The sequence below is a fragment of the Aspergillus chevalieri genome, chromosome 3 (assembly GCF_016861735.1).
Source record: "Aspergillus chevalieri M1 DNA, chromosome 3, nearly complete sequence".
NCBI classification, from domain to species: domain Eukaryota; kingdom Fungi; phylum Ascomycota; class Eurotiomycetes; order Eurotiales; family Aspergillaceae; genus Aspergillus; species Aspergillus chevalieri.
Genome location: NC_057364.1, coordinates 2710951 through 2738572, shown reverse-complemented (window position 1 = coordinate 2738572; position 27622 = coordinate 2710951). Strand labels below are relative to the sequence as shown.

General features: G+C 49.4%; 15 protein-coding genes across 15 annotated transcripts; 7 read left to right on the top strand and 8 right to left on the bottom strand.

Annotated features, from left to right (window-relative positions):
* Nucleotides 1-924: 924 nt before the first annotated feature.
* Nucleotides 925-2709, bottom strand: ACHE_30969S (uncharacterized protein; the record flags this gene model as incomplete). The annotated part of the gene is made up of 1 exon (XM_043277646.1): nt 925-2709. One exon carries the CDS (start codon nt 2707-2709, stop codon nt 925-927), a length of 1785 nt encoding a protein of 594 aa, XP_043135504.1.
* Nucleotides 2710-4058: 1349 nt separating this feature from the next.
* On the bottom strand, nt 4059-5676 carry ACHE_30968S (rhomboid protease PCP1; the record flags this gene model as incomplete). The annotated part of the gene is made up of 4 exons (XM_043277645.1): nt 4059-4240; nt 4294-4624; nt 4675-4778; nt 4833-5676. The coding sequence occupies 4 exons, from the start codon at nt 5674-5676 to the stop codon at nt 4059-4061; spliced, it is 1461 nt and encodes a 486-aa protein (XP_043135503.1).
* A 365-nt stretch (nt 5677-6041) lies between these two features.
* Nucleotides 6042-6503, top strand: ACHE_30967A (uncharacterized protein; the record flags this gene model as incomplete). Its single annotated transcript, XM_043277644.1, has 1 exon — nt 6042-6503. The coding sequence occupies one exon, from the start codon at nt 6042-6044 to the stop codon at nt 6501-6503; it is 462 nt and encodes a 153-aa protein (XP_043135502.1).
* An 815-nt stretch (nt 6504-7318) lies between these two features.
* On the bottom strand, nt 7319-8654 carry ACHE_30966S (Mob1/phocein family protein; the record flags this gene model as incomplete). Its single annotated transcript, XM_043277643.1, has 4 exons — nt 7319-7838; nt 7908-8022; nt 8085-8386; nt 8632-8654. 4 exons carry the CDS (start codon nt 8652-8654, stop codon nt 7319-7321), a joined length of 960 nt encoding a protein of 319 aa, XP_043135501.1.
* A 456-nt stretch (nt 8655-9110) lies between these two features.
* On the top strand, nt 9111-10615 carry ACHE_30965A (Paf1-complex subunit LEO1; the record flags this gene model as incomplete). The annotated part of the gene is made up of 3 exons (XM_043277641.1): nt 9111-9301; nt 9359-9539; nt 9602-10615. 3 exons carry the CDS (start codon nt 9111-9113, stop codon nt 10613-10615), a joined length of 1386 nt encoding a protein of 461 aa, XP_043135500.1.
* A 270-nt stretch (nt 10616-10885) lies between these two features.
* Nucleotides 10886-11917, bottom strand: ACHE_30964S (Zn(II)2Cys6 transcription factor rglT; the record flags this gene model as incomplete). Its single annotated transcript, XM_043277640.1, has 1 exon — nt 10886-11917. The coding sequence occupies one exon, from the start codon at nt 11915-11917 to the stop codon at nt 10886-10888; it is 1032 nt and encodes a 343-aa protein (XP_043135499.1).
* A 480-nt stretch (nt 11918-12397) lies between these two features.
* erb1 (ribosome biogenesis protein ERB1) lies at nt 12398-14773 on the top strand (the record flags this gene model as incomplete). Its single annotated transcript, XM_043277639.1, has 1 exon — nt 12398-14773. One exon carries the CDS (start codon nt 12398-12400, stop codon nt 14771-14773), a length of 2376 nt encoding a protein of 791 aa, XP_043135498.1.
* Nucleotides 14774-15295: 522 nt separating this feature from the next.
* Nucleotides 15296-17021, top strand: ACHE_30962A (putative MFS multidrug transporter; the record flags this gene model as incomplete). The annotated part of the gene is made up of 3 exons (XM_043277638.1): nt 15296-15529; nt 15581-16401; nt 16460-17021. 3 exons carry the CDS (start codon nt 15296-15298, stop codon nt 17019-17021), a joined length of 1617 nt encoding a protein of 538 aa, XP_043135497.1.
* Nucleotides 17022-17252: 231 nt separating this feature from the next.
* ACHE_30961S (putative AAA family ATPase/60S ribosome export protein Rix7) lies at nt 17253-19591 on the bottom strand (the record flags this gene model as incomplete). The annotated part of the gene is made up of 3 exons (XM_043277637.1): nt 17253-19166; nt 19223-19471; nt 19535-19591. The coding sequence occupies 3 exons, from the start codon at nt 19589-19591 to the stop codon at nt 17253-17255; spliced, it is 2220 nt and encodes a 739-aa protein (XP_043135496.1).
* Nucleotides 19592-19874: 283 nt separating this feature from the next.
* VPS20 (ESCRT-III subunit protein VPS20) lies at nt 19875-20632 on the top strand (the record flags this gene model as incomplete). Its single annotated transcript, XM_043277636.1, has 3 exons — nt 19875-19918; nt 19992-20355; nt 20417-20632. 3 exons carry the CDS (start codon nt 19875-19877, stop codon nt 20630-20632), a joined length of 624 nt encoding a protein of 207 aa, XP_043135495.1.
* A 272-nt stretch (nt 20633-20904) lies between these two features.
* Nucleotides 20905-21815, bottom strand: ACHE_30959S (PITH domain-containing protein; the record flags this gene model as incomplete). The annotated part of the gene is made up of 3 exons (XM_043277635.1): nt 20905-21325; nt 21515-21626; nt 21677-21815. The coding sequence occupies 3 exons, from the start codon at nt 21813-21815 to the stop codon at nt 20905-20907; spliced, it is 672 nt and encodes a 223-aa protein (XP_043135494.1).
* A 311-nt stretch (nt 21816-22126) lies between these two features.
* ACHE_30958S (putative ATP dependent RNA helicase) lies at nt 22127-24264 on the bottom strand (the record flags this gene model as incomplete). Its single annotated transcript, XM_043277634.1, has 3 exons — nt 22127-22258; nt 22319-23980; nt 24040-24264. The coding sequence occupies 3 exons, from the start codon at nt 24262-24264 to the stop codon at nt 22127-22129; spliced, it is 2019 nt and encodes a 672-aa protein (XP_043135493.1).
* A 388-nt stretch (nt 24265-24652) lies between these two features.
* On the top strand, nt 24653-26073 carry CUE5 (CUE domain-containing protein; the record flags this gene model as incomplete). The annotated part of the gene is made up of 5 exons (XM_043277633.1): nt 24653-24673; nt 24736-25039; nt 25098-25319; nt 25383-25655; nt 25718-26073. The coding sequence occupies 5 exons, from the start codon at nt 24653-24655 to the stop codon at nt 26071-26073; spliced, it is 1176 nt and encodes a 391-aa protein (XP_043135492.1).
* A 310-nt stretch (nt 26074-26383) lies between these two features.
* ACHE_30956S (mitotic-spindle organizing protein 1) lies at nt 26384-26769 on the bottom strand (the record flags this gene model as incomplete). Its single annotated transcript, XM_043277632.1, has 3 exons — nt 26384-26458; nt 26551-26628; nt 26692-26769. 3 exons carry the CDS (start codon nt 26767-26769, stop codon nt 26384-26386), a joined length of 231 nt encoding a protein of 76 aa, XP_043135491.1.
* A 69-nt stretch (nt 26770-26838) lies between these two features.
* ACHE_30955A (GNAT family N-acetyltransferase) lies at nt 26839-27555 on the top strand (the record flags this gene model as incomplete). The annotated part of the gene is made up of 1 exon (XM_043277629.1): nt 26839-27555. One exon carries the CDS (start codon nt 26839-26841, stop codon nt 27553-27555), a length of 717 nt encoding a protein of 238 aa, XP_043135490.1.
* Nucleotides 27556-27622: the final 67 nt, after the last annotated feature.

Below are 27622 nucleotides of genomic sequence, written 5' to 3'. Positions count from 1 at the left end.
AATTAGCAGTAGGGCTGACCAAAACAGGAGGGCTGCTATCTTGGGTTAGCGCCGTGGCTAGTCTTGGCGATGACAGGCGTGGAGAGGCCATTGACCAATCGGAAACGATTAGTCTGTGGACCAGTTGCATCTGAGCCACGTAAAGCCACAAAGCAGCTACTGATTGGGCTGAGAGCCGCAGTGGCGCAGCTATCATGCAATGTGTTACGTATCAATGCACATAAGGATGCATAAGGCGCTTATGCCAGGCACATGACATACGGCGACCACATCGTTCCAGAAGGAGTCAAAGAATGCCACTTACTATCAAACCAGCTGTTCTGTACTGGAGATATCCATTCTACTATTAAAACTGCCAGAAATATCAAGGCATATGTGCTCACTTCGTTGTGTCCTGTTCCCTGTATTCCAACATTGCCATAAGACATCCTAGTTCCAGCATCGGCCAGCTTTCCAGATTCTGTGTATTTGTGTGAATTCTTTTTTTTTTCCTTCAGATTTTCCTCCTACTTTCTTCCTCTCACCGTTTCCTGCAATTCAGCTCAATTGAGCCGTACTCAATGACAAAAAGGCGTTCAGACGAGACCAAGCTCGAGCCTCAACCAGGACTCATACAAAAAAAGAAGGGAATGTTCAACGGCGACGCAAAATCCTGCAAGCTGCCACCAAGGTCCAGCACGAGATCAACAAGACAAATCGCAAAGATCGAACGGAACAGATTTTAGGAGATGGGCGCAAAAGATTCAACGACAGCAAAATAACGACAAAATGTGCGTGGGAAGACATCGTACCCAGACAAAAAAAAGGGAAACTGAAAAAGAACCTGAACATAACACCAGGAAAAAGATGACCAGTAGACCAGAGAAGAAACAAAAGGAAAGACAAACGACGCAAAAATTGGACAAAAGGATGAGAAGAGAGCAGCTAATCAAAGATAGGGCTCGGGAGAAGGCGACAAACAGGAGCAGTTAGCTCCTCGTCATCTTCGTTATTGGCCTCATCGTGGATCACAAGACTCCAATTGTCGTTTTCGAAACCCTGTTGCGGCGCAATAGAAAATAAATCCAAAGTATCCTTCACGCAAATTCCCATTTCAGTCAGCAGGGCGCCAAACCGTCCCCGATTCTCCAACGTATCCAACTCCGGCTGTTCCTGGACGAGGTCGAGGACGTTATTCAAAAGGCATAAAAGAGGAGCGTGATGGTATTCGGTGGTTTCGAGACCGTCATCCTGCAATGGGGCCGAGTGGAGGACAACAGGGGACCCGGGACTCGTCTCGAACTCGTCAAAATTCAATTCGGCCCAGAGCGGCGTCAACGGGGCCTGAAGAGGTTTTTCGATGAGAGCGTCAGCTTGACTTTTGTCTACATTAGCCAGCATCTCCTGAAACGCTCTCTCCTGTTTCTCTTTATGTTCGTCTTGATCGAAGGGGGCAAACAGGTCCTTCAGACGGCGTTCGTTGCTAGCCCGACGCTTCATAGCGTCATTATCGCGAATTTTCTTGCATGTGTCCAGCCCGGGAGCATGCCATTTCTTGCCACGAAGACTTCCCTCCTCAACCGACTTATTGTACGTGAAGAGGTCGTTGAGGTACCGGTCGAAGTGCACTTTGTGGGAGAACTTTTCCATGGAAAGGCCTTCGCGGACGGCAAACCACGCCCGATACGAAGCACGTTGCAAGGTGAGACGGATCTCTTCCATGATTTCCTCCAATTCCGACTTGAATATTTCAATACCCTCGCCCGTTTCCTCTGGAATGAGGGCTTCCGCGAAATCAACGGCAAACTGACAGAACGAATACGCGACGACAAGTTCCATACCGGGATCGTCGTGTGCCACGTATGAAGTTGTGCAGCGGGGGTTGGTGCTCAAAAATTCAAGTCGACGGTATCGTTGTTCTAAGGCGGTTTTCATAACATCGATCATTTCGACGATTGGGACACAGTAAATGATGATGCCCTCGTTCCACACACACTCAACGTTGCGCAGGTCCTCAGGCACCCAGGCAAAGTGACGAGCGCAGAGAGTTCTCAAGTTCCAGTCGTATTCGAGCACGTACGCAGCGCCGTTGAATTTAATGTGGTGCTCGGGGACAGGCAAAGCTGCAAAGAGAACACTGGGTTCAGGACCGACGAGGTCAGGATCGAAAGTGTCGTCTTCGAACATCTCATCATAGTAGAGGGAACGGCATTCAACACCATCACGCAACAGAACACCGTTACGCCGCGCCGTGAGGTCTTTCTTGCCCTCGATCTGAAGCAAGTACAAGTGGTAGTCAACGATGTGCCAAGGGTGGATGACACGTGCAGCAAAGGCTGATACACTGGTGGAATCATTCGAATCTTGGGCTTGGAGCTTTGATGGCCCCCCTTTCTTGAACAGGTCACTAACCACCTCGCCGTTAGGGTCATTGTTCGAATTCTTGTCCTTGTCTTCGGCAGCCTGTTTGTCCTGAGCCTCGTTTCCGTCCAAAGGTTCAACCTCTTCCTCGCTCTCAGAGATGAGGAAAGTATCTTCGCAGGAGGACAAGCTACTCTCGACAGACTCTGGCTTCTGAGACTCCACGATGGCCTGTCGGTTCCTCTTCAACTTGAAGAGAAAAGCCATGGGGTCAGCAGGTCGACGAGAGCGAATCCTCATTCGAGGCACCGGGTCCTCGCCAGTGACGTGATTGGCATTGTTGTCATGTTGAGAAGTCTCCTGGCTCATGGCGACTTGACGAGCGAGACCAAAGAGCTCGTTGGGATGCGTATGGTATGGGACGACAAGAGGTGACAAGAAAGGTAGGGCTACGACCAAAGTTGGTTGCTGGAAGCCAAAAGCAAAGGATGAGAAGTGGTTACTGGGAAAAACCAAAGATGACCAGACGTCGAGTTATAAGAGCTGGGAGAAGAAAAGAAAAGGACGAGAACTGTGTGCGAGAGAAAAAGAAGAGGCGAAGCAAAAATTTGACAAAAAGGAACATCAACAACGCGAGAAGCGCCTTTTTACAAACCTGGTGGCGCGTTTGGTCTGTGAATGAAAGATGGCAACCAGATAAGTATGCCTAACCAGGTGATAATGGGTGAGCCCTAGGGACATTTTGCATTGTCTACAACAAACTACAGCTCTATGGAATTCTTACTTTACCTGAGGCTATCTGATTGTCTGAATCTTTCTAAGAAAATTAAGCTGATCACAAAGAGTCCGGGCCTGGGGTCTCTTTGAGGTCGTATTGCCTATTTGGGACAATATATGGTTCCACAATGTAAACAATGCCTGAGGCAGCCTGGATCTTTGTCTTGTTTGTTTCGAAGGATAAAGAGCGAGAAAGAAAGAAAGAAAGAAAGAAAAAAAAAAACATGAGGATTCCCTTGAGCATGGTATTTACAATGTATCTTTGTTTCGACGGCTCTGAAAATATCGCACAACCCTAAGTTGAAGAGAAGGGAGAATCCCGTTACTCTTGAGATTCGGCACATCGACAAAGGGAGTTGACTTTAATTGTCCTTTTTTTTTTTTTTTGGTGCTTCTCTATTATTGGATTCTCAGGTCGCTTTGTTGCTTCTTTGATGGCTATACGGCGAGCACAATAGGTCGAGACGAGATAAGTCGAAGGTTAGTCTATACTAGACTGGATTCGAAAGATTTGTGCTATAATACATATGGCTGTCCAATTTTCATGTAGAAGGGTATAAAAATGCTAACAAACATCTAATAAAACAGGACTCGTTGGAACCGTACGATAACCCAAGAAAGTCAAAACACCAATCAATCAGAAGACACAAGCTTCTTCCACCACGATTTCTCCTCTCGTCGCTTCTTTTGTTCTGCCTTCCAAGCAAGCGCCCATGCCGTGCCCGTGAGATAACCACCAAGATGAGCATAATGGTCAAACCTGGCGGCACGGAAAGGAGCCACCATGCTCACGATTTCGAAGGCGACGAAGCCAGCTAGGACTAGCCACCCGGGCGCTGAGAAGGTCTCCTGCCACTCGCGGGGAAGGAAGAAGATAGTGAGTTTGTCGCTGGTTGGTTGTCAGTTATTGCTATGATATTGGGAGAATTTTTTGAGTTTGCTTACTTTGAGTGGAGCATGCACCAAGCAGCGACAAGACTTGACATTGCTCCGCTGGCACCGAGAGACGTCGCGGCTAGATCCTTGAGAAGCAAGGTGTGTGCCGCAAGAGAAGTGAATGAGCCCAAGGCACCGGCTGCCATGTATAAGGCTAGAAAGTTACCCCGGCCAATATCGTCGTGTACTTGAAGCATGTTAGCATGATTCGACCACCACACCCGAATGTCGAATACTCACGTCGTGTTCCGATAAACCACAGAAGACCCATGTTCAACGCAAGATGTTTCAGCGTCTGGTGACTAAAAACACTTCCAATCATACTCGTTGCGCGAGGCCAAGCGTTAACAATAATAAAATGGCGATTGAGCATTCTCCAAGCCGGTGGAACCTTCCACAAAAGATAGACACCAAGGTTCAGGCCAATAATGGCCATGGCCGTCGCAGCAGCAGGAGGGGTGTCGGGGAACATGCGATCCTGCTTCAGCGGAGGTTCGTAGTTCTGGGCAAAAACGTAGGCAAGGCTGATGGTGAGCAACGTTATCGCCAAAGATGGAATGATCCGGCGGGCCTGCAGACACGTAAGTAGAGTCCTTCATCGTATGTGCATTGAGAGCATACATTGGTCATTTGAGATACGTCGACGCTGTTATCCATACCACGCAAATGGTGTTTCTGAATCCAGGCTAGTAACGGACGTTGCTGGGGGTCGGCGCGCGGTCGAGCTGTAGCACCGGGTTAACAAGGCGCCAAAACCGCAGAAACGCAAATATACCAACCTTCCAGAGCTGTGGTGTTTTCAAACGTTTGAAGCGCCTTATTCTTTTCCGCCTGCTGCTTCAGGATCTCAAGGTCTTGTTGTTCACCCTCAAGCCATTCCTGGCGCTTCTTTTCTTCTTGCTCCAGGATACGCGCCTCGTTCCGCTTGCGAAATTCTAACAGAGCACTCTTTCCAGAGGGATCATCCTTCTCGCCCCGTTCAGCGTCGTAAGTCCCACTTTGCGGTTTGTACAATCCCAGCTCTTCCGCACGGTGGATAAGCTTTTGCTCCTCCTCCACTTCTTCCCTCTCAATACGGGCAAGGATCGCTGCGTCCTCGTCGAGTGGGTAGTTTGCGCGGAGGAATTTGAGAGCTGCATCGAGACTAGGCTTGCGGACCGAATGTGTTATGTCTTCCGGGAGATCGAGATCCAGAGTACCGGCCTCACGTCTACTTTGTAGAACGGCAAGAACTCGGTTAGCCACTATAGGTGAAACCTTTGCCTTTCCAAATATCGATTTAATTTCGTCAGCAGAGAACGGTTCGGGGCGGAGCTGCGCGCCATGTTCAACCGGAGGGGTAGAGTCGGATAGCGAATAACGGGTAGATGAGAATGGTCTAGCAAGAATCGCAACTGAAGGAGGTGGGTTCGATCCGACACAGAGTGGACGTCCCGTGGAGAGGGTAAATGGCGCAAGCCATCCGAAAAATTGTCGGCTGGTATAGTTTGAATACCGTGATGGGAGCGAAGTGCCGGGATCACGACAGGCGGAGCGGAGCGGAATTGCAATGGACGGGGACATGCTCAGGGACCGGAGCCCTGGGCATGGAACCCGCCACGCAACGCAGAATACATTGCTCATATCCTGCGATTATGAGAGCGAATCCAGCTGCAACAGGCTGGGTAGCGTTGTTGGCGGAGAATGAGCCGATTTAAAAAGTTCCGAGAAGGATTTCTCCGAAAGTCACGTGCTTGGTCTTAGGATGCTGACTTTGGGGAGTCCGTCTTTACAGAGTGAGTTTCATGGCATAATTCCTGTCTATAAACTGTAATCTACACGCTCTACAGGGGTATTCCACTACAATATTAGAGCATAGCACTTTGCTGTACGCACTCAATCTACATCGTCTATGCACGTGCTGATAACGATAAGGATACCGGAAACAACCCCCACATTCAGACTGTACACTACACCACCACCAAGACCAGAGGACATTTCCAAGCAAAATGTCGGACCAAACGAACCCTATATTCACCCACTATACCTTTGCAGATGCCATCAAAGAACTTCCTCTCTCCGCTCTCTTCGCCAAAGCCTCTGAGCTTCAAAACTCCATCGCCCACCTGCACCGCTCCAACGATGAAATGAAAATATTCATCACTGAATCCTGCGAATCAGAAGAAGACAAGCGCGAGATTGAAGGCTACGTATCGGAGAACGAAGGTGTTCTTGTGAGGTTCACTGAGCGCATCGCGTTGTTGAAGGCGGAAGTGGAGAGGCGGGGTCAGCAGTGGATTGAGGTTGCGAATACGAATGGGACGGATACGAATAAGGACAATACAGATGCGCAGCCATCAGAAACTCAACCCGTAGTTAACGGAACCGTTGGCAACGAGGCGCGTCGTGACGGCGCAGATCAAGAGACGGGGAATAGAGACGCAGAGGGACAAAACGGAATCTATCTGTGATTATCGGACTCATCTATTCAAAATTTTGGGACCGACTCGCACATATTATCTGCATGGGCATCTAGGACAAATGGAGTCCTGGATAATGAGCGGTTTGACTGGGGGTCGTTGATTCTCAACCATCAGTCTTGCAGTCTGCCTATTCGCTCGAGCAGTGTGGATGGCGACAAACAAGACAGTGTTTTGATAAGGTTAAATCGCACACGGATCCGACAAAGTCGAATTGAACCTCAAGAGTCCTGGTTTTCAGTCCACGTCGTTGGATGCTAGAGCTTTACAGGGACTACACGTCAGGATTCGGCAAAGAACGTTGAAGGACAAGAGGCCAAAAAGTCAAATAATTTCCATATTACACTATTCCTAGCAGAAACAAAGAAACAAAAGCAGAGATTCCATCCAAAAACGAATAGTCGCCATAGAGGTAATGCACTGTGTATCTGACTGGGCTGAACAACACAATCATGCTTAGATGTAGATAATGACGAAAAATATGCAACCCTGATCTCAAGGAAAAAAAAAAAAAAAACTAGTTCAAGCATATATGCAGGGGTAAATGAAGACAAGAAAACCAACAACAAAAACAAGGATATCTGCTAATATACCATATGCTCCAATGTCTTGATCTGATGGGCGTACCGTCCACTGCGTTGATCTGCCCATATCGTTAAAGATGGCTCATTAACAAAAAGCCGAAGCTGTACTGCGTAGAAATTGAGGTAAATAAGTTTCCAACACCAGGTTAGAAGACAATTGATCACCGTCGAGAAGCGAGCAAAAGAAGGACCAAGGTAGCCTGTCACGAGCGTATTTCTAGCTCAGCTAGATGTTTGCTGCGCCCAGTGTCCGCCCCCAACTGCCTCTGGCGGAATGCGCTGTTGCTTGATAAATAGGTCGATAAGGGGCTGCATGGGCTCCATCTCCTTGTCGGAAACGAGCTTATAGTATTTGGCGACGGTCACGAAATGGACGAACGCCATGTTGAGGATGTCATGTTTGTTGATATGCCAGAAAGGGTTCAGCCAGTGAGCATGGTAGAGATGGGCGTAGCAACGGAACATCTGTTTCATGATACCCTGACAGTCCTTGTAGAAAGTCGGCGGGAAGCCACTGGACTTGCCAATCCACTCCTCTGCTGTAGCATTCGCCGGAGGGTTGGATGGGGCAGCACCGGAGGCCTCATTGATGGCAAAGGTATCTGGGGCATTAACCACCTTTTCCGTTGGGAACATGACGGGATCATGGATCTTGCTGATGATCCACTTCTCGACACGATTAATGAACTTGGGAGCCGAGATCTTGGCGGCACGACCGTCCACAAGCCACGTGTAAGTCAGACTAGAGGAAGAAGGGCCCATTAGTCGAACATTCAATTCCAGATTCCATATCTATGGTGCTGTAACTTACCGTCCCGCAGACATGGTTGGGCAGGTGGCCTCATTGCAAATAGAAAGGCCAGTAGCACCATTGACCTCTTGGATTACCTGCAGCATCGCATGAAGCAAACGGTACTGCTCGACAACTATATAGTGTCAATCTCTGGCAAGTATACTCCAGCCATACCGCGCAAAGACCGCTGCTTACTCTGATGGGCCAACCATTCTCCCAGCTCCACATTCTTCGGACAGGCACAGAGAGTTAAGAAGTTACCCCTTACGTTCAGAGGGGCGTACTTCTCCTGAAAGAAATATTTGGGTGCATCGGGATCGTATGCGGCGGGGCTGTCCATTGGCAGCGGTGAACCGAGAGACGGAGAGTTAGGAGCAGGCGAAATCTGGGGAGCTTGAGCGACAGGCAGTGGAGCTGGAGACTTGGGAGCCGCGTTGTTGTTGGTGTTGTTGTTGGTGTTGTTTTTGTTGTTACCTCCTCTGCCAAATCCTTGGCGACTAAAGTTGGGACGAGTCCAAGTTAGCGCCAGTACTTGAATGAAGATATGCGGTGAGAGGCATGATAAGAAACTAGGGATAAATAGAAAGACGCCACGAGAAAAGCGCGCATAAACAGAAAATAAAGTAAAACAAGAGAGAACGGTTCTTTGTGCTGTGTAGCGTTCCTCCGCAGCATGGAGAATCAGGGGACAACCGGAGGAGTTATCAGTCCCTGAACTTTCCCTCCCCAATGGATCACTTACACACTCTGGAAAAAGGTCGCCATTTTGAACCAAGGAATTCCTAAGAGCTGACAAGACAATTAACTGGAATAAAAAAGAATAAACAAGCAGGCGATGGGCCAGGGGAAAGAAGTAAAAGCAGCGCTGAGGCAATTGATGTGAATCGCCTCTTTTGGTCTGGCCCGTGGAGTTGCTCCCGGAGCTAGTCCTGATTGGGAGCGGGACGGATCATCCTGCTTCTCCGAGGCGAGTTAAGCTCCGGCGCGATAAACGAAGTAGAATACTGTAAGAAGGACAGGATTCCAACGCTCAAAGTGATTCCGTTTGATGAAGTTTCAAATACGGTGAGGAGCAAGGATACAGGCTGTTGAGAAGTCAAATCGAATGTTCGCGACTCGGAACTCTTTGGATAGTCGGAGCGCGTTTTTCAGTCGGCCTTGGAACCTGACCGGCCTCGATTCTTCCAATTCTACGTCGGCTCACCGAGATCCATACACATAATGTCCTCATCAGATGAAGAGGTAGTACGTCGTCCAGGACGCTCAGGTCGGGCTCAGAGTCCTGGAAGTGAACACAACAACACCCCAGTCGCAGACAGCATGGATTTAGACCAACCCAATGGCGATGGCGACGCGGATCTCTTTGGCTCAGATGGAGATGAAGGGGGACTGGAAGAACTGGCAGAGGATGAGTATGGATATACGTATTTTGCTGTGAATACGGCAGCCGGCTGACCCTGTTCCATTAGTCAACCCCAGCGAAGACTCGATGATGAGCAATTGGATTCCGGTGACGACGAGGGCCGTTATGATCGAACAGAGGGTCGCATGGATTACGAGGGCGGAGGAGAAGGGGAGTTTGGGGAGACTGTCAACATTATGGACCTGAGCTTGGGTCGAGCGCCAGAGCCAGTGACCACAAATGGAGAGGTATGTACATTGATGAAGGCAATTGCCTGATCCCAATTGTACTGATATGGCGCAATACACAGGTCTACACTATGCCTGTTCCCAATTTCCTATCATTTGAAACAGAAGAGTTTAACCCCGAGACCTATGTTGCGCCCCCGTACGCCACTGCAGCTACATCGCTCTGCTGGCGCCATGACCCGAACGATGCCGCCCTCCTACAATCCAATGCTCGCATTATCCAATGGGAAGATGGATCAATGACGCTTCAACTCGCTTCAGCCCCCAGGGAACAGTACAGGATATCAACCAAGGCACTTGCACCTCTTGACCGATCTGGCAACTATGACACCAAGTTGGATTCTCATGTCTACCTGGGCGCGGCCGCGGAAACCTCCTCTGTTTTCAGATTGACTTCACATTTGACACACGGCCTCACCGTTCTTCCAACAACAATGGAGACGGATGATGCCGTCCAGCGACTCCAAGAATCGCTGGCTGCGGCAACCCGCGGTGGCAAAAAGACTGCAGACGGATCGGCACCGGTTATCGAAGTCAAGGAAGACCCCGAACTGGCCAAGCGACAGGCTGAGCTGGCGGAGCGTGAGAAACTGAAGGCAGCTCGCCGGCGCCAGCAACTCGCGGATCGCGAAATGGATCGCGGTCGCCGGGCTGGCGTTTCCCGCACCGGAGGAGCTGGTCTTACTGTGGGCGGATTGGAAGATGATGACGGCCTTCTCACCACGCGACCACGCACGAAGACGGCTCGCAAACCGAACCGTCGCGGCGAAATCCACACGGATGATGAGGATTATGGCCGCCGGGGTCGGACCCGTGAAGATGAATATGATGAAGATGACGGGTTCCTCGTCGGTAGTGATGAAGAGCCCGAAGTCGGTGACGATGACGATGAGGAAGAAGAAGTGCTGGACGAGGAAGAGGACGCCGATGCTGAAGCTGATGAAGATACTGCCGCGCCTGAAAGGCCGGCTGCTAAACCAAGAGGTGCATCACCAGAGGCCACACCAGCAGGTGAGGCGTCATCTCGGAAGAAGAACCGTTACGTTGTGGATGATGAGGAGGAAGAGGAGGAGTGATCTTCTGGGATTCTTGCCATATCTAATATCTTCGCTTAATGAATATTGCATCTGATACACAGATATAGAAAATGGGCGAACATAATTTGGTGAAAATGGAATAACATGTTGCTTGACATAATACCTGCTGTATACAACAAATTCAAATGCCACAATAACGCTTCGTGCGCAAATATTCGTAACTCGTCATAAGAAAAGCAACCTGCCCGGTTGACCCTAATGCCCCATTTTGCCAATATACCAGATGCAAATGCAACAATAACTTCGACCTTATAGGTGCGCGCCATCTGGATATTCGTGCGGTTCGAAGTTGAATTTGGATATCACATCTTTGATGCTCCGAATCACGCGAAGGCAAAGATAATCTTTCTCATCACTTTGACGATCACCGTTGGTAAGATCACCCTGACCCTCAAAGTTGGCCGACGATTTCTGTGGAGACACCCATATAGGCGCATCTTTCCCTGCATGCCATTTCTGTTGACGCTCCTCGAATTCCGTAACAAGAGAGAGTAAATTCGGCGAATCTGAACAGCGCACACGGCCGGCCGGGTCAACTAGTCCCCCAATGATAGCATTTCTGACTGTTTGGTGAAGCCATTGTCTCCAGCTCTCTGCGGAGTTTGGGGATGACTGTGTTAGTAAAGTCACGTAGGCAGGCGGGGCAGCCTGTTTCCCAAGCTCTACAGGGTCGGCTTTCGACACGCGCAACCATCCATCAGCGACAACATTCAGTAAAGTGCCAGTGAGCATAACATTTTGCACACCCGTGGCGTATGTTTTTGGACATTCCGCGCAACGTATGACATCCCGGGCCGTCTTCGTACCAATAAACAACGAGCATATTGTGTGATGAGAAATCGGGAAAGGTGATAACGAAGAAAGATGGCTGAGACATAAATATAAGTATGATAAGCATGAACATTGTGGCACGGCACTGGAAGAAGAACTGGACTGTGTATCAGTCGATCCTGCAGGTTTTGCGAAAGACGAAGCCGTTGCCGCAGACACGCTGGAGAAATCCGGCCACGGGCTCTCTGTAGCGGGCAATGGCTCCATTACTCCAGTGTTGTGTGCTTGCAAAGATTGGCCATAATCATTATCCATAGATAATAGATGTGGGAAGGCATGCGGCACTCGATACGGTGCACAATAGACTTGAGGGAAGAGACCATCGGCGAGTGCATTTTCTTCAGGTGATTGAGAGCTGTCAAGCTCTGGCCATTGTTCGATTCCCGGTAAACCGCCAAATTCTGTGTCTTCATCGTCTCCACGCATTCGTTTCTTAGGCGGCCGTCCCATTTGTTTCTGTATTGAATAATGGCAGACCAAAGACTGCCTGATGCATCGAGTACAACCCGTAGTCTCTCCGGAACATTTCAATTTCCTTTTCCCTATCCCAAAGCACAGTTCAGTTGTCCATACAAACAAAACCAAGGCGTTTCATTGAGAGGCCGCTGGCGACTTACTACATTCATCGCAAGCTGCATGTCGCTTCAACGACGGTATTGTTTCCACGCTTGTATCATGATTACTGGACTTCATGGAAGAGAATATCAACGGATTCCAGTCCAAACAACCGAGTGACATCTTGAAGGCAATATTAACACCAAATGTATGAAACACAAGGAAGAATTGCCTCCAAATGATGGAAGCGATAAGATGCGGGCAGAAGGCGGTGTGTCATGTGGGCGGTCAGGGCGGGAGCAGGAAGTATCCAAAAAAAAAAAATGTCCGCAAGTTTTGAGTCGCGAATCTCGACATTCTTTCCGACGCAACATCATGGACGCTTCAAAAGGCTCGAAGAAGCGAAAGGCCGTTACGCGCGATGTGGAGGAGGAAGCAGGAACGTTTTCTGGTGATTCTAGCGATGAATTGAGCAAGAAGGATTTGAATGGAGCGCTTTCGGACGATGCCAACGACCTTTCGAGCGATGAAGACGATTCGGAAGTGGAATTGGTTGATGACTTTAGCAGCGATGAAGAGGAGGGTGAGGGGAAGGAGGATATTGATAGTGATGAGATTCCTTCCGATCGTGAAAACTTGGTGAAGAAAAAGTCTGGCGCAGCGGTCAACGAGCCGGCGAAGGACAACGACGACGGCGAATCTAGTGAGGAAGAACAAATTAACTTTCGCATTGAAAAAGACGCCAATGGAAATGATCGCTATCTCTACGACGAGATCAACCCGGACGATAACTCTGAGCTCTCCGAAGCCGACGAAGATGCAAACACCATCGGCAACATCCCCTTGTCCTTCTACGACGAGTATCCTCATATTGGGTATGACATTAACGGAAAGAAGATTATGCGTCCTGCGAAGGGCGAGGCTCTAGATGCATTGTTGGATAGTATCGAGATTCCCAAGGGCTTCACTGGTCTTACGGATCCCTCCACTGGCAAGCCGCTGGAGCTGAGCCAAGATGAGCTGGAGCTGCTGCGCAAGGTTCAGATGAATGAAATCCCCGATGAAGGTTACAACCCGTACGAACCGACGATCGAATGGTTCTCCAGCAAGCAAGAAGTTATGCCTTTAAGTGCTGCTCCCGAACCAAAACGCCGGTTCGTTCCATCGAAGCACGAAGCCAAGCGAGTGATGAAGATTGTAAAGGCGATCAGAGAGGGTCGTATTCTCCCCTACAAGGCCCCGGAGGAGCGGGAGGAAGAGGATCCGAGTGTTATCAAATATGACCTGTGGGCGGACGAGGCAGAGAATGCGAATCCCCATATGCATATTCCTGCTCCTAAACTTCCTCCGCCTGGCTACGAGGAGAGTTATCACCCGCCGCCTGAGTACCTGCCTGATAAGAAGGAGCGGAGGACTTGGGAGGAAACAGACCCAGAGGATCGAGAAAGCGAATTCTTGCCCAATGACTTTGCTTCCCTCCGGCGAGTTCCTGGTTATGAGAACTTCGTTAAAGAGAAGTTCGAGCGCTGCCTGGATCTTTACTTGGCTCCTAGAGTTCGGAGAAGCAAGTTGAACATCGATCCTGAGAGCCTCCTCCCCAAGCTGCCAAGTCCGGAGGAGTTGAAGCCGTTCCCAACTGCCTGTGCCACTATTTTCAGAGGTCACAAGGGGCGCGTGCGTACCTTGGCCATCGATCCGTCCGGCCTCTGGCTTGCTACCGGTGGTGACGATGGAACTGTTCGTGTTTGGGAGCTTCTAACTGGTCGCCAACTTTGGAGCGTAACCCTGAGTGAAGAAGACCCGGTCAATGTGGTCCGGTGGAGACCTGGCAAGGATGCCGTTGTCCTTGCTGCGGCCGCGGGTGACGATGTTTTCCTTGCGGTTCCCCCTATCGTCGACCCCGAAGTCGAACAGACCAGTCTTGAGATTCTTGATGCTGGTTGGGGTTACGCAGCTTCGAGACCAGCTCCGACTGGTGCGGATGCGAACAAGAAGAACATGCCTCCTCAATGGATCCGCCCATCGAGCTCGCTCGCGGACTCTGGCGTGTATGCTGTTATCCCTCTTCGCTACGTTGCCAAGTCGCTCTCATGGCACCGTCGCGGCGACTACTTTGTCACAGTATGCCCGGGTTCGTCTACGCCTGCCTCTGTGGCCATCGCTATCCATACTCTCTCCAAGCATCTGACCCAATATCCCTTCCACCGCCGTATCAAGGGTGGTGGACCCCCGCAAACCGCCCACTTCCACCCATCGAAGCCGGTTCTGTTCGTCGCCAACCAACGGACAGTGCGTGCCTACGATCTCTCTCGCCAGCTCCTCGTCAAGATCATCCATCCCGGTGCCCGCTGGATCTCTTCCTTCGATATCCATCCGACCTCCTCTACTGCTGCTGGCGGAGACAACCTTATTGTGGGATCATACGACCGTCGTCTCCTGTGGCACGATCTCGAACTCTCGCCACGCCCGTACAAGACATTGCGGTATCACCGCAAGGCTATCCGGTGCGTCAAGTTCCATCCTGGCGGCCGCTACCCTCTCTTTGCGGACGCGAGTGACGATGGCTCTCTGCAAATCTTTCACGGCAGCGTTACGGGCGACATGCTCAGCAATGCCAGTATTGTGCCGCTCAAGGTCCTGAAGGGCCACAAGATCACTGGTGAACTTGGTGTGTTAGAGGTGGATTGGCATCCGAGAGAAGCGTGGTGTGTCAGTGCTGGTGCAGATGGAACATGTCGTTTGTGGATGTGATTGTAAATTCAACAGGTAATCTGCGCATTTACCCAATGGCGTTTATTCTTTGTATTTTTGTTTGGGTTGTATAGTTATTCAAGATATATCCATGTAAAAGTTCCTGCTTTATCCCCTTCATAAAAATTATGCTCATCGACAGTAATTTTCATTAGTCACAACTCTGTATTTGGACCCACCTTTGCTAACTTCCTAAAGTAGAAGTTAATTGACGATGGGAACTATACCGCAAACAGATTAGTTTCCCTCGTCACTAGCTCGATGCAGTAAAGCTTCCTCTAGCTGCCAAGATTCCCGTCGGAAAAAAAAATAGCACGTGACTATGAACATTCGACAGAAGTTGAACTTCACCCGGGACCTTCCCAATGAGGATACTGGAAGGAGAAGCGATCGAATTGTGTAGAATTTCTCCGTGGCATAAATATTATATATAGACAGGTGAGCGAGTAATGAGTGTGTGAGAGTACACCATCTCTTCCAACACCATACACCTTCTTCCGAGCGAGTCCTTTGTACACGGCTATGAACCCTGAAACGCCGGAACACAGTGCCAATCATTTGGCTGAGGTAGCAGAGGATGCTGATATTTTTGCTCAAGAGAAGGGTATCAATAATGAATATCAAGGGCCAAATGCCCGAACACTGCCAGATGCAGAGACAATCGAGCGATTAGGGCGACAACGCCCTGTTCATTTCTCGAATAAATGGACAGAATTGGCATTCTGTTTCTCAATATTCATGTGCCAGATCCTTTCGGTATGTCTGCTTGTCCTGGGACTATCAGTGTGTTATTAACAAGATATGCAGGAATACTATGTATCCGGCTCTAATGTCCTTCTTCCCACGTTGATAAAGGAGTTGGACATCCCTCCTAGCCAGTCCATTTGGCCAGCCACGGCCTTGTCCCTTGTCGTCACGGCCACCTTGCTCATATTTGGTCGTTTGGCGGACATGTTTGGAGGATTCGTGCTTTACTTTGGAGGGATGGTGTGGCTGACCATCACCTCACTCATCGCCGGGTTCTCCCAGAACTGGTTGATGCTGTTTATCTTCCGAGCACTACAAGGGCTGGGATTGGCAGCATTCCTACCCTCGAGTATCATGATTCTCGGCAGAGTGTACCGACCAGGACCTCGTAAAAACCTCGTCTTTAGCATCTATGGCGCCTGCGCAGCGCTGGGGTTCTTCGTCGGAATTTTCTTCTCTGGTATCTGCGGTGAATTCCTGTCATGGTCGTGGTATTTTTTCTTCGGTGCCATTTTCTCTGCTATCACGGCCGTGTCGTCTTACTTTTCGATTCCCTCGGATTGGACCGAGAAGCGAGCAACATCCAAGGCTAGTATGGACTGGATCGGATCCGCCTTGCTCGTACCAGGCATGGTGCTGTTTGTTTTTTCCATTGCGGACAGTGCACATGCTCCCCAGGGTTGGAAGACGTCATATATCATTGTTTGTCTGATTCTTGGTGTTTTATTTTTGGGGGCCTTTATTTATGTGGAGGGCTGGGTTGTCGAGAATCCTTTGATGCCGGGCGATTTGTTCTCGGTGAAGTACATGAAACCGCTTATTCTCGCTCTCCTCTGCTTGTATGGCTGCCTTGGGATTTATCTTCTCTATGCATGTCTGTAGTAAGTGTCGTCCCTTTCCGCAGATACCTAATGGCCGATTACTAACATCGTGTGACAGCATGCAGGATTTCATGGGAGCCAGTCCCCTCCAGGTCGTTGCGTGGGCAGTGCCCATGGCAGTTGGTGGGCTCATTCTCTCTGTCGCTGGAGGTTATCTACTCCACATGCTCAACGGAACCATCCTTATTATAATAGCTTGTCTGGGCTACCTCGCATCCGGTCTTTTATTCGCACTGATCCCACTCGGAGGAAACTACTGGGCTTTCGTATTTCCCGCCATGATCGGCGGCACAATCGGCATAGACATCAGCTTCAACGTCACCAACATCTTCATCACCACGAATCTGTCCAAGGAAAGACAAGGACTAGCGGGCGCGTTGATCAACTGTACTCTCCACTTCGGAATTGCCATCATGTTGGCGTTTGCCGATATCGTCCAGGTTCACACTGAGGAGTATTTGGGTCTTCGGAAGAGTTACCAGGCGGCATTCTGGTTCCAGGTTGGGTTGGCTGGATTTGCGTTGGCTGTGGTGATTGCGTTCGTGCGTATCGAGAGTGCGAAGAGTGAGTTGACTGTGGATGAGAAGCTTGAGTTGGAAGCTGCTGCGCGGCAGACTTAGAGGTTTGTTAATAGACATGGTACATAGCACGACTGCATTAACATTTACATTTGCTGTATACAGCGCTAATAATAATAATAATAATAATCAGAAGAGGTTAGAGATATGGTATTTTAATATTACGGAATGAGAATGGAGATCCAAAAGCATCATGGAGAAAGTCCTGAATACACCATCAAAGGCATTTATATACGTCCAACCGTAATCAAAACAACCGAGTCTATGATATATTTACATAACGCCTCCGCTCCAATCCCTCTTCAACTTCTCATACTTCTTCAAATCAGTAACACTGGGCCGGATAAACGACTTGGCGGCCACAAAGTCCTCGAATTTGATGGTATCCCGCCTCTTGATAGCGGAGTATCCAGCTCTGCGAAGCAGACTTCCCAAGTCTGCACCACTGAACCCTTCGCAGTCCTCGGCCAGTTTCCTGAGATCCTCGGTGAACTCGATGGACAGGTTGCGCAGGAGCGTCTGCAATATCTCCACACGCTCCGTTGGGCTTGGCAGGTTCACGAAGAGGAGGGTCTCAAGACGGCCTGGACGGAGCATAGCGGGATCGATGATATCCGGTCTGTTGGTTGCTGCGATGACATAGATGCCTTGACGGCTGCTGCCCAAACCGTCGAGTTCAGTGAGTAGTGTGTTCACGACACGTGCAGAGGCTTCAGAAACTGTATCGTCACGACGGGGGACAAGAGCATCTAGTTCATCAAAGAAGATAACGCAGGGTACAGACGAGCGAGCGCGGACGAAGACTTGCCGTACGGACCGTTCGGACTCTCCGACAAATTTGTTAAGTAACTCGGGTCCTTTAACGCTGATGAAGTTCGCGCGGGACTCGTTGGCCACGGCTTTGGCGAGTAGTGTTTTACCACAACCAGGTGGACCCCAGAGCAAGACTCCTGTTGGTGCAGTGATACCGACGCTTTCGTAGACTTCGGGGTTTCTAATTGGTTCAACAATGGCAGTAGCAAGCTCATCACGGACACCTCCCAATGCACCAATGTCTGCCCAGGTAGTATCGGGAATCGTCGCAAAGCCTTCACGCTTGGATGATGGTTGAATTTTGGGGAGTGCCGTGAAGAAATCCTGATTTGAGACCTCAACCACTTGGGATTCCTCGCCCACGGGGTTCTCTTTTGCATGCATAATAAGCCGTCGCAATTCTTTAATCTTGGGACTAACTTCGTCCGATTCATCTTCGATATCCATTTCCTCACCACTGTTGGATTTCAGAATTTCAAGGTACCTTTTAATAGCAGCAGCTCCGGCTGTCGAGACGAGATCGTTCAAATCAGCACCAACGAAACCCGGTGTCCTCTTGGCCAACGTCTTGAAATCAAGGTCGTCTGCAAGGCGCATCTTGCGTGTGAGAGCCCGAATAATCTTCTCCCGTACAGGTTCCGACGGAACAGTCATGTTGATTTCCTTATCAAATCTCCCACCGCGACGTAGGGCTGCGTCCAAGCTATCCGGACGGTTGGTCGCTGCGAGGACAATAACAGGCTTCCCTTCCGTCTTCTCCAAAGCCAGATCATCCAAACATGTCAAGAGCTGTGCGACAATTCTCTTTTCCATTTCCCTCTGTGCACTTTCGCGCTTTGGCGTAATGGCGTCTATTTCATCTATGAAGATAAGGCAAGGTGCGATTCGTTTGGCCTCTTCAAAGTGTTCCCGGAGCGCCTTTTCGGATTCACCAGACATTCCCGACACAATCGATGGTGCTGAAATAGAAATGAACGGAACTCCGAGTTCGGCCGCAAAGGCGTTCGCAATCATCGTTTTACCGCATCCTGGCGGACCATGTAATAAGACACCTCGTGGTGGTTGGACATTCGACGACAGGTACACTTGAGGACGGGTCATCGGCAGAATCACGAGATCACCCAGGTCTTCAATGACTTCGTCCAATCCACCCAAATCCGTAAGGCTCACATGTGTCGGCGGTGATCTATCGACTTGGGATTCGGCTTTCCGTCGCTTGGAAGAAGATTCGCCCTTATTTTGCCGTTCTCGTTTCTTTGTTGACGTCGATGTAGGTGCCGACGTATTATCAGTGCCATTTGCTTCGGTTGGTGTTTGCGTCTTCGGACCAGTATTCCACATGCTGACGAGGCTCTTATTGAGACTGTTGGATTCCTAAACCTTGTCAGTTTCTTTTTAGACATGCCATTGCGCTCATGCATAAGACGTACCTGGGGCGGAGGCTGCTGCTCTTCTAAGCCCTCAAAGTCACCCTCTACTGAATCCTCTTCATCATCTCCGAATACATCGACTTTCACCAGTTCCACGACTCGCTCGAGACTGTCCTCTAATACCCTCTTTGGTCTCCGGTTCAGGCTGGAATTCGATTTCTTGATGCTGTCATATATGGCGGGAACGGTTAGCCGCAGCTGATCTTTCTCAATCTGGTCGTCGACAATTTTGCGCACAACTTGGTAGACCTGCGGAGGACGAAAAAGGTATCAGTTGAAGAAACACGCAGTGACGAAAATTCCTAGTCTCACATCGCGATCCAAGCCCTGCCGCAAAGTCGGCCTGCCTCCGCGATTTGCCTGGCGCATTTTCACAAGCTCCAGGAGATTATAATGTCCCAATCCAATCGTTGGTCTAGAAGTCGTCAAGCTTCAATTCTTGCGATTTTCCCAGAAATTTGGGCGGGACGGAAGAACAAGTTGCCGGCGAGGATTTGAAAATTACCATTAAACTGCAAATCGACGGGCGGTAAATACAGTACAATACGCAAACAACGTCAATGCCAATTCTGGGGTAACTTTACTTATCTCGCATCATATCGATCGGTCTCCGAACATTCACATTCAACCCCAGATAGACAATGCGGTGACCATGGGCAACATCTCCAGCTCTCCCAAGATATCCGCCCAGGATCGGTAAGTACTGCCTTATTGATAATGGCATACGTCCCATTTTGCGCACCACTTGACTTGTTCCATCCAATGTCAGTGCGATCCTCGACCTAAAGAACCAACGCGATAAGCTCCATCAGTACCAGAAACGCATCACCGTCCTCACAACGCGCGAAACCAAAATCGCGAAAGAATGCCTAGCCCGGGGTGATCGAAGAAGTGCACTTCTTGCCCTTCGCCGCAAGAAATACCAGGAGTCCCTGCTGGCCAAGAGTGATGGACAGCTCGAGCAACTTGAGCAATTAGTCGGGCAGGTAGAGTTCTCGCTCGTGCAGAAAGATGTGCTTTTCGGGTTGCAACAAGGAACGCGAGTTTTGCAGGCTATCAACAAGGAGATGGGCGGGATTGAAGGCGTAGAGAAGCTGATGGGGGAGACAGAAGAGGCGCGCTCGTATCAAGAAGTGAGGACATTGGAGCATTCTACCTGGGTAATCTTATGCTAACCACTTGGTGGCGATATAGGAAATCAGCCAAATGCTTGCGGGAAATCTCTCGAACCAGGACGAAGACGAAGTCGAAGAGGAATTGGCGGCGCTGCAAGGTCCAGTAGTATTGCCAGAGCCTCCTACGACAACTCCAAAACAGCCAGAAATACCAGTTATAGCGACAGAAGAGGGGACGACGGAGCAAGGGGAAGTGGTCAGAAAGGAAGCACGAGCTGCGGTCCCAGCTTCTTGACGCCGTTCGAATCGGGTTTTATCAGTTTAATACTGGAAGCATTACTGGCGTTGGTGGTTGATTCTGTTGATCTTTTCTTGCATGATGTGTTTAGAGCTATGGTCGACTTCAGGCGATTAGACGTTGGGTTTCATTAATTTGTTTATGAGTCCAGCTCACTAATGGATTAAGGTCATCGACGTCGTCTCAATAATGGATACAATCATAATATATGCAATCGCTTTTTCCTCCAGAATACAATTTCCCTTTTCTCCTGCAAATGCTGCGATCACTCACTGTCCGGGCATGATCCGCCCTCCCATCTCATTGATTCCTGTAATTGAGACATGGTCTCCCGGATTCGCTGCCGCTTCGTAGATGAAATTGATAGGTTCACGATTCAATGCCATGAACTGACCTTTGAATCCAATATACCCAACTTTGGTCACATCCTCCTCTCCGTCACTCCAGTTATTTTCGAAAAAGAGAGTGATCGAGGTAGTTGTGTTCCAGTGAGCACGGTTCAAGGGCATCTCAAAAACATCGGCGCCAGGGACCGGCTGTGGAATCTCCAGGGTCTGGGTCGGTTTGAGTTCTGAGGCAGTTGAAAAGTCGAGGTCCTCGCGGTTCTTGAACAGCTTCAGGGTCTTAGGGGCAGACGGAGTCGGTGCAGTGTAGATCAGAAGCGAGTGAACTTTGACCTGACCAGTAAATCTGCATCATTTGAGGATCCATTAGCATATGTGGCATGATAATTTGTTTTGTAGCTAGCATGCTTTGACGAGCTTGGCTGTAGCGATAAGATGAGGGGCATGGCGGGGTAAAATATCGAATCAAGAGAACAGCATAACAGAAAAGAGAAAAGAACTGTAGCGTAAGACCGAGAATTTGGGTTATACTAACGGGATATGCATGAGCAGCTGTTCATCAGCGTCACTCTCCAGCTCAGGCTGGTCGTTCAATCTCTCCGCCCATGACTTCTGAACAATTGCAGCTCCAGATCTTGGTCTATCCTCTGTTCTTGAGTTAGCAGCGACTCTGAGAAGGGCCGTCAATTAGATATACCATTTAGTGTGTTGATGGCATCGAACTGAATCTGGGTGTAGAGAAGGGACTGAACAGCCGGGGTGATGTCGTTGGAATGGTCGTGTTCACCATGGCAATGACCACCATGATGATGATGATTATGATTGTGTCCTGACATTTCGACAGTTTCTGTGGAAGCTATTCGTCGTTTGCCGGTTAACTGTTTGGTGTTGAGATGATAAGACTGTCACCAGAGACGATGGAGAAGACGGAGAAATCTTGGGACCAGCTGATTGCCCAAAAGGGAAGCGGCATGTTTCCGCCCCGTGATGACCTCACCTTCCAATCCTATACCCATAGCTACTCCTAGTACTTTGTGATCTACGTACTGCGATTGATCTTTGATCTGTTGAATTCGTATCAATTCAATATAACTTTGTCTTCAATTCGGGTATAGGGTACAGGTAAATATCTATGAACATGAATCAATCACTGGACTCTGTAAAAGTTGGGAGCATATTCTGTAAGATAGCTCCTTTCGATCTTAGTGACATCTCGAATAAAAGTCTTGTCACCTGTTTGTATGATCTCATGGAAGATGACCCAATCTGCTTTCCGGTTCTATTGAAGAGATTAGCCCAGACAAGTTCAACGTTTTAAAAACAGACAAGGGCGACCCACAAACATCAGCGAACTGGGATGCGCGTGAAGCGTAAGACCACCACTGACTGTCTTAAATGTTCCATCCGGTTGCATCTTAGCAGCATGGGCAAAGTAGCCTGTTGTTAGACACCTCTGGATCTGCTCAGGTTTTCTGCTTAAATCTGCTTGTCGATAACTGGAGGACGAAAGTGATTCGTCGGCCTTGACACCAAAACGTTCAAGAAAGCGTTTAAGCTGGGCCCGGATGCTCACGGCACGTTGCAAAGACCGGTAATTGAGAAGGTTGTCGCGACACCACTTGGAATCCTTTTTCCCTTTCGTGACGAATGCTTGATAGACGTTGAGATACGTCAAGTGGTCGCCCTCTTCGACGGCAAATTTCCTGCGACTGCTCTCTGACGATTTCCTATCACCCTCATGCTGTACCCATACGGCTCCCTGGAGACTGACCATGGCGGCAATCGTGAGAATTTCGCTCAGACAGTCAAATGACGAGGCAGAAAGAAGCGCTTTGCCCATCATAGGATCAACCGCAAGTTCGGCCATTCGTATCCCCAATGGCTTGGTGAGTTTGGCATAATCATCCACAGCACCAAGGGAATATAGAAGCTCAAATGCACGGATAACTAGCTCCGCGGGAGGAGGTGTCAGAAAATCAAACCGGACAATATTATCTATGCCCAAAGCCTTGAGCTGCATAATAACAGGCGTCAAATTTGATCGCTGAATTTCTGGGACTGTTGCATCTTGAAGGTGTTCGTATGCCTCTTGAGTGTAAAGACGAAAGCATTTGCCAGGCTTGGTACGTCCGGCACGACCAGCTCGCTGGACTGCAGCGGCCTTTGAAATGGGCACCACAGTCAACGTTTCGATGCCAGTGCTGGGACTATACGCTCTGAGCTTTGCGAAGCCGCAGTCAACCACGTACACAATCCCATCAATTGTCACTGACGCTTCCGCGATGTTGGTCGACACAATGACCTTGCGCGTGTTTTCCGGTGCTGGTTCGAAAACATACATCTGCTGGTCTGTGGTAAGACCAGAATATAGAGGTAGTGGCTGTAAGGCTTGTGCCTTAGGGTGCAACGTAGCAGCATGATCGGAAATCAATTGAATAGCTGTGTCGATTTCCTCCCGTCCTGTTAAAAAGAGTAAAATATCCCCTTCATCTTCTTGTAGATGTATGTCAAATACTGTTTTGACAGCTCTCTCTACATAGTCTTCTGCAGGTGATTCGAGAAAAAGGGTATCGACTGGATACATTCGCCCCTCGAGACTGATGATTCTTCCAACCTTCCCACCGAGCTCCCCCGGATCCGCGTCATATTTGAATTTCTCTCCCGCGAAGAAATGGAGAAAGTCTTCAGCTTGCAAGGTAGCACTGCTTACTATGATGCGCAGCTCCGGCCGCCGTTTCATAATCTTCTTCAAAATACCCAAGAGAACATCTGTGCTGAGAGACCTTTCATGTGCCTCATCGACCATAATAACCGAGTAACGAGACAGAAGAGGATCTACAAGGGCCTCTCTAAGCAACATGCCATCCGTTAGGAATTTGATCCTTGTAGACGCAGAGGTCTGATCCTCAAAACGGATCGAGTAGCCCACCTCTTCGCCGACCTTGCAGCGCATCTCTTCAGCTACTCTGGTGGCCACCGTACTAGCCGCTACTCGCCGTGGCTGTTGTAAATGACTTCAGCTACTTTGATCCTTTTTTCAACGGGGAAGTCAAACATTACCTGCGTGACCGCGATGGCCTTCCCATCTGCACACCATCCTGCTTGATCCAAGTACTGCGGAAGTTGCGTTGTCTTTCCACTTCCGGTATGTCCAACAACAATGGTGACTGGATAGGTCTCGATAAGATAAAGTAGACTACGCCTATGTCGTGCAATTGGCAACAGTGCAGCAGGCTTGTGTAGCGATGGGATGAAGGTGGTGGAAAGATCCATTTCTGAAGTCATTTTGGACTGATTGTTTGCAAAAGTTGTTCTGAACACACCAGCTTTCTCACGCGAAATTAGGTGCAACTGTTCATTAGAAAAGGCTGGAACATATTGAACTTCAGAAATAACTGGCAGTAAGCTCTAACCCGACTCTCATCGCATGAACACAGACTGTACGGCGCAAGTATAGAGCTCCGCCAATTCTGTGCTTCTGTTACGTAAGCATTCTGAACTTCAATCACGTGTCTCCAACGTCACTGCGAATCTGGAGTGGCTGATGGTTGGAATCCGTTGAAACGTTCGATTCCTCCCGGAATTTCGTCTGCCTACTGGCTTTGGAGTATATAAGTTGTCTTCCGCATCCTGTGATACATTTGTCACCTCGTCCTCCAAAAACATCGCCATCATGTCGGAGGAAGACAAGAGTGTATGTGTCCCTGATCCCCCTTTCGTATACTAGGTTACGGATAGCTTACACTTGGCTTTAAGGCGCCTAACAAGCTGCCCGTGGGGCCAAACAGTCCCAAGCCAGAATCGCCCACGACTGCGCGTCCTTTGGATTTTGATGATGAACCTCAAGAAACCGGTGTCATCAATACTTCTGCTTCCTCAGGAACTGCTCAGCAAGGTGATACGGAAGCTGCCCCGCCAAAGCCCCCGCGTCCATTGAGCCCCCGACAACAAGCCGAGAACACCCTTAAAGAAGCATTTCCGACTCTCGACGCCTCAGTTGTCAAAGCTGTGCTGGTTGCTAGCAACTGGAATGTGGAGCGGGCGTTCCATGCTCTTCTGGGTACGTACAGACTCAAGTCCACGCCAGTGGGATGTGGATGCTAACGCCGCGTCTCTAGGCATGACCGATCCTAACGCGCAAGTTGAAGACGTACCCCCTGCAAAACCACCCCGGCCATCTGCGGCTCAAAGACAAGTGGAAGCGGATGAGATTTATGCCCGTCAACTAGCGGAACACTACAATCGCCGTGTGCCGCAGTCCCGCTGGGACGAGGAAGCTCGCTACCGACAGAGGAGAGGCAGTGACGCATCTGAGGAGAGAGATTATAGCTTTTTCGATGGTACGTTATGCTGACGGTGGATTTGCTTTCATATTATTTTTCGCTAATAGATGTCATCTATAGATGATCTCCCTGTCATCCGTGAAAACCTTCGCAAAGGATTCGAGGACACTCAGACGAAGGTCAGTTCGTGGGTGCAGAACTTGAAGAAACGTTGGGATGGTGAGGGCATGGACGACGAACAGTCTGGTCGAAGTTATGGCGAGGAACCAAATTATAGTCGACCAAGGCGAAGCGGAGATTTGGGCCGTCGCAGTGGGGATCGCGAACGGTATGATGCAGACCCTCAGCTCTTGGATGATGACTTTGCTGCTCTTGAGCTGAGAGACTCCGAAGGTAAGGCTTTCCGCGTTCTTAATCCATCAATCGTCATACTCGGATACTAACTTAGATAATAGCTCCGCCCCCACGTCCCCCAAGGCCGCTTGCCAATCCAGATCTACAGAAAACTTCGTCTTCCTCACCCGACAGGCGAAAGGTGTCCTTCCAGGAGGGTCCCCCGACGGAGATTGGCAGTTCCCAAGGTGCATCCGGATCGGCTAAGCCCGCCCCTCCTAGCAAACCGAGCAAGTGGCAGCCTTTGACTACAGTTGAGCCTTCCCCTGTCGGAGAGCATGATCCATTCAGCCTTGGCGACAGCGAAGATGAGAAGGATACGAAAGCCAGAGACCAGAGCACCACTGGTGAGGGCGAGCAGTCTAAGAAGGCGACGGTAGAGGATGACAACAGCAAGGCAGAGACAGGAAAGTCATAGGCTGTTTTAATTTCTCTTCTTGACTCGCTTAGGAGAATGTGGCTTAGTTTGTCCCAGCTTTTACTGTTTTACTTTTTGTTTTTTATTGTTTATGATACCAAGGTTATCACTGGGAGTATGAGACAGTCGAACCTGTTATTTTATTTTAATACAAGGAATATCATAACCAGTGGCCTATGTTCATAACTGCAAAAAAGTACGGGTATCTTATATATCGTAGGGAAAAAATAATAAGCCAACCGATTAACGCCAGAGATCTAACCTATAAGCACCCAACCATCCAGACATCCCAAGCACAACACTAGAACATTCACTCCTGCATGATTTGCTCGTCTGGATAATGCCCTTGAGAAGCTGCCTCCCGTCGAAGATCCTTAATCACTATCTATATTGCAGGTATTGCAGGTCAATTACGAGGATCATTGGCAGGGAGCGCTGAAGAGCATTAGAAAAGAAGTCGGAAAAAATGGAACCTACCGCCAGCGCTTCCGGATTGACACCGTTCTCGATTAGCGAGACACATAGGGATAGCTCTGTCCGATCGAGATGCGTATTCTAGTCCAATTTAACAGAGATTAATTTGGATACCTTCTTGTTTCAAGGGGAGTTACCACGCACGAGGAGCATTGAGATCTCGTGAAGAATGTCGATGACTTCGCGCGCGGCCTGGCGCTTGTCATCGGCTTGAGAAGGCATATTTCGCAGAGTAGATAGAAGAGAGTTGATATTAAGAGAAGATTTATCTGCGAACTGGATCTAGAAACTATGCGATGCGGTGCTGGGAGGGTGGTTGTCAGTGGATCGGGTGAGGCTCCGCGTCTTCGCGTCAAAAACCTCAACCTCTCCCCATCGCCTCCTCAAAACACCGTCAGGATACCACCATCTGCAACAGCTTACAATTGGATAATACTACACCCTGCTACAGACTTTATTGAAAAAATCTTAAACTGCCACTCTAACGGCCTTGAATGTGGATCCGTCGAAAGAATGCCGGATATCACCATCTCGGACATTCATTCCTTGAACCAAAAGGAAGCATTCGAGATTCTCGCACAGATTGCACGCGTCGAGAAGAAGACGTTCCCCAGCAATGAAACCTTTTTTTTTGGCCAAGAGCTGTGGCGAAAGAAGCCCAATACGCGAGTCTTGTATGCCACCAGTGCCCCGGCCCCAGGTGCCCGTCCTGTTCTAATAGCGTATGCTGTCTATGTCCGGCAGAAGGGAGCAGCCCTGCTACATAAGGTGTGCGTGATAGAGGCACTTCGTCGACAGGGTGTCGGGCAGACATTGATGGAGTATATGCAGCAACGTCTACAAAAAGAAGGGTGCCAGTATATCCAGTTATGGGTGGATAAGGCCAGGGAGCCCGCGCGGGCGTTGTATACTCGCACCGGGTTCAGAGCACGGGAGGAAATCGCGGATTACTATGCCCCTGGACGTACTGGCATCAGGATGGTACTCGATCTTGAATGTGATGTTTGATCCTCCCTGTTCCTGTCAACTCCTTGGAACCTCCGAGCCTTTTGTAAAAATTCGAGGGCAAATGCCA